The sequence below is a fragment of the Mustela nigripes genome, chromosome 6, assembly GCF_022355385.1.
Source record: "Mustela nigripes isolate SB6536 chromosome 6, MUSNIG.SB6536, whole genome shotgun sequence".
In the NCBI taxonomy this organism is placed as follows: domain Eukaryota; kingdom Metazoa; phylum Chordata; class Mammalia; order Carnivora; family Mustelidae; genus Mustela; species Mustela nigripes.
The window spans coordinates 86624220-86628518 of NC_081562.1; the positions used below are offsets into that span (position 1 = coordinate 86624220).

Genomic DNA, 4299 nt, shown 5'->3' on the forward strand with positions numbered 1-4299 from the left:
CTGGCGGACTGTCAGCTCTCACTAAGTGGTAGCTGTCGGTGCAAGAATCCCCGTGAGAGAAGAAGGCAGTAGAGCTGGCAAGCAGGACGGCCCGCCTCCCACGGGGGGGGGGGGGGGGGAGACACGGGCACCGAGACCCTCCTCTCCCCGGGCAGCCCCGCTGACGATGCGGCTATTTCCAACAAACCAACGCTTGCTCCCTCCTTTGCGGATTTGGTAATGTTTATAACAGGGCGAAGGCGGCTCTCTGCCAGGGCAGCGCTCCCGTCTCATAGACGGGGACACTGAGGCGAGGGGGGACCCGGCCGGCGCGCGGCCCAGGCCCTCTTCGGCGGTGGCTGGAGCCGCTCGGCAGACAGGAGCGGCCTCGATTCCGCCGCGCCAAGCGCCTGGGCGGGCCTGCGCCGGGGAGGACGGGGGCTCGACTGCGGGCCGGGGCCGGGGCCGTCGCCGTCGCCGCCCGTGAGCCACAGCGTGAGCAAGATGAGCAGCGCCCCGGTGCCCAGCGCCCCCACGAAGCCGGTGAGGAGGCCGAGCGCCAGCGGCCCGACCCAGCCGGCGGGGCTGCGCTCATAGGGCGCCTGCGGCAGACGCTCCACGATCAGCTGCAGCCCGTCCCAGTCGGGCTCGGGGAACGAGGCGCGGCGGGGGCGCGGGGCTGGGGGCGCAGCGGCGGGGCGGGGGCCGGGGCGGGGGCCGGGGCCGGGGCGGGGGCCGGGGCCGGGGCCGGGGCCAGGGCCGAGACCGGGGACGGCGGGCAGCCGCACATAGAGCTGGCCGAACTTGCGCAGCTGCAGCGTCGTCTGCTGGTGGAGATTCTTGCCCAGCTCCCGGGCCACGTCCGGGCGGCCGCTGCGCCGCAGAGCCCGGGCCACGCGGTCCCAAGACAGGGTGGTGGCCTTGGCCACCAGCCAGGCCGCCAGCCCCTCCCGGCAGCCGTCCGACACCTCCGCGGGCTCGGCCGCCGCCCGCCGCTGCCGCCAGAGCCGGCCGCGCGGCGCGGACGTGGACGCCGGCGTCTCAGGGCGGGCCAGCCGGTCCTCAGAGAGACGGGCCAGTTCGCCCTCGACGTCCGGCTCCGGCGCCTTCAGGAGCGACTGGAAATGGTCGCACTCCTCCGGGGTCAGCAGCTCGGCCAGACGGACGGCCTCGTGGGGGCCCATGGCGTCCAGGGCTCCCGCCGGGGCCAGCGCCCAGCCCCAGAGCACCAGCGCCAGGGCCCGGGCCTGAGCCCGCGCCGCCATCGCCATCACCGTCGCAGGCTGTGACCGCGCAGCACCCACTATGGTGGGAGGAGCTCCGAACGCCCACGGGTGGGGGAGGGGTGCCTCGTACCCGCGGCAGGGGCGGAGGAGGACGGGGCTTGGGGAGAGGGCGGCTTCCGCAGGCTGGGACTGGGGGCGAGGGGGGCGACCCACACATGGGATCTCCCAGCACCCGGAAACTGGGAACTGAAGGGAATTAGGAGTAAGAGTTTCCTAACACCCAGTGGTGGGGCACACGCAGTCCCCCAGGAGGCTGGGATCTTGAGCCCTTGCGTTAGAACGCCTGCCCTAGGCCTGTGGCCTGGCAAGCCCACTAATGCCTCAAGTTACCGGTCTCCCCCATCTCTACTAATCCATTCACCGCCCCTCAGCCTCCAGCGCACCATCATCTGATACCCAATCCCAAATTCTCTGGATATCTACTAAATACCAAATATTTCTAGAATCATCAATTCCCATCCTCCCACCGTGCCTCCAAACCTTCACCTTCTCTTGTCTGGATTAGGGAGACTCCTCAAGTCCCCACTCCCTAACCTTGTTTCCTTCCCTCAGCAAGATCCCTTCTGGCTCTCTGGTGGATCTTGGCCTTGGTCACTCCTCAGCTGACAAGTCCCTGCTGGGAAGCCCTACTAGACTACAATACACACCCTTCCCGCCTCACCATGAGGTATCCCTTTTATCTACTCCTACATTACAGTGCAGCTCTGCCTTTTTGCTGTCTCCTCCATTTGACTGTCAGGTCCATCTGCTTGCTGTCCCTGTAGCAACTAGTGCAAAGTAGATGTTCAGTAAAGATTTGTTGGATCCATGTGTGCATTCTTAACTTGCAAATCAGTCCCTGTCCACAGGCTACTGACCTCCTTTCCTCCCAACACACACATGACTTTCAGAGTCTCAGCTCCTCACTGAGGGGGTGGGGGGTGTCCTCAGGGTGCCATGATGAAGTCCCAGTGACTCCTCCAGCTCACTTCCTCCCACCCTCACTTTATGCTCCTGTAACAAATCACCCATGGTGCTTTCCAACCTCTGGAGCTCTGTTTGGCTGCTCCCCATGCCCCACACCCCCTGGCTTCCTGCCAGGAAGTTTTTCTTTTCTTTTCTTTTCTTTTTAAGATTTTCTTTATTTATTTGACAGAGAGAGATCACAAGTAGGCAGAGAGGCAGGCAGAGAGAGAGGGGGAAGCAGGCTCCCTGCTGAGCAGAGATCCTGATGTGGGGCTCAATCCCAGGACCCTGAGATCATAACCCACTGAACCACCCAGGCGCCCCCCGGGGAAGTTTTTCTGATACACCACCCTCTCTGCCACTAGGAGGCAGGGGCTCTTCTGGGCATCCTTGTGATAGCCTGTTTGGGTTTTCTGTTACAAAACAGCCTGTGCATACTCCATTGGGACATTTCTCTGGAAATTGGTTAATTGAAGGACTTATCTAGTATTTTAGTGACTTCCATGTACCAAATCCTATATTGGACGTGAGAATATAAAATTTTTATAGGGCCCCTCCCCAAGCTGCTTCATCCACTTATTTTCGAATGATCCATTTTTGAGCTCTTCTCCCCCGAACAGTGGCTGTGCTTAACCATTGCCAAATCTTCAGTGCTACACAGAGTCTGCAAAGAATAGATGCAGAATAAACCAACTAGAGTGTGAGGGAGGTCTAGACCTCCAAGGGCCAAGAGGGCTGTCGGTGCTGAGTCCCAGGCAATGCCTGGGGGCCCCCATGTGCAGGCACACAATTCTTTCTGCCACAGGGGAACCGTCTGCTTTGCAGGCTCTCCCCGCTTGGGCTTTCTTTGCCTCCTGAAAGCCCAGGGCATGCCTCAGCCCTAAGCCCGCCTGCACATGCGCTGCTCTCCAAGCACGCCGGTCCTGGGTAATTTTGCTTAGAGCATTCAAAGACCTCAGGAGGTTGTGGATCCACACCTCTCACAGCTATCTCCATACAGCTTTCTTTCTTTTCTTTTCTAAACAGAGATCACAAGCAGGCAGAGCAGCAGGCAGAGAGAGAAGGGGAAGCAGGCTCCCTGCTGAGCAGAGAGCCTGATGCGGGGCTTGATCCCTGGACCCCGAGATCAGGACACGAGCTGAAGGCAGAGGCTTAACCCACTGAGCCACCCAGGAGCCCCTACATACAGCTTTTTCAACAAGCTCTTCCTTCTTAGTTCTCAGACTCTTGGTTTACGATGCACTGGCAATGATAGTTTGGGAATAGGCAGATGGTGATGGACAAAATATACCACGCACCCCTGAAGACTCCATGCCCTGTGCTTTGCCCCCCTCCCTCCCTCCTTCCAGGACTCTAAGTCTAATCTTAGCTCTAGCCAGCAAGGGCTGCTGTCCACACTCTGAGTGCACCGTCCTCTTCAGGCCCCCTTTTCTCCAAGCATTCATTTCCTCATCCATTCACTCATTCAACAAACATGTGAGCCCTTCTTTCCCCTGGTACTCGGGGACTCTGGAGATAGAAGTCTGAGCCTCTGGGAGCTTGTAGGAGGGCCTCCCCTACTCTGGTGCTTCTCACCTGGTAGCTTCTGTGCCCAATCCCTGGTAGGTCCTGGCTGAGCCAGAATGAGTACCAGGGGTCCTGCAGTGCTGTTCTGCCAAAGGACTAGAAACACCCACAGGGCCACACCCACGGCACAGCTGGACGCCCAGGCATTTCCCCAGAGGGCTCCCCACATCCTGCTGCCCCCAAGAAATCCTCTGGAAACCACATGTCATCGCTTTAATACTGTGTAATACTTTCTTTTAAAATACAGTCTCTTCTGAGGTAGACAGACCACAACTGCAGAGCATCGTCAGACAGGAGATAAATACGTCCATGTACAACACGCAGCAAAATGAGGTAGAAATGGTTACAGCTGGGGGAGAGGACCCCAACCCCAGTGTGGGTAGATAAGGAGGGCCAGCTTGCCAAGTCCGCCCGCCCTCCCCCAATGCCTGCCCCTGGATTCTTTGGTATGCCCCCCCCACATTGCCAGGGCTGGACCCGCCCTTCCCCCCCCCCCCCCCCCGACCCACCCCAGTGCCCATGA

At 60.2% G+C, this 4299-nt stretch overlaps 1 protein-coding gene across 1 annotated transcript; it reads right to left on the reverse strand.

Moving 5' to 3' along the window:
- Positions 1-269: 269 nt before the first annotated feature.
- On the reverse strand, positions 270-1244 carry TMDD1 (transmembrane and death domain 1). The gene has a single exon (XM_059404515.1). It carries the CDS (start codon positions 1242-1244, stop codon positions 270-272), a length of 975 nt encoding a protein of 324 aa, XP_059260498.1.
- Between the last annotated feature and the right edge of the window lie 3055 nt (positions 1245-4299).

What these genes read in the sequence shown, in the direction of transcription:
- TMDD1 (XM_059404515.1), bottom strand. Translation starts at nt 1,244, where the DNA reads ATGGCGGCGCGGGCTCAGGCCCGGGCCCTGGCGCTGGTGCTCTGGGGC.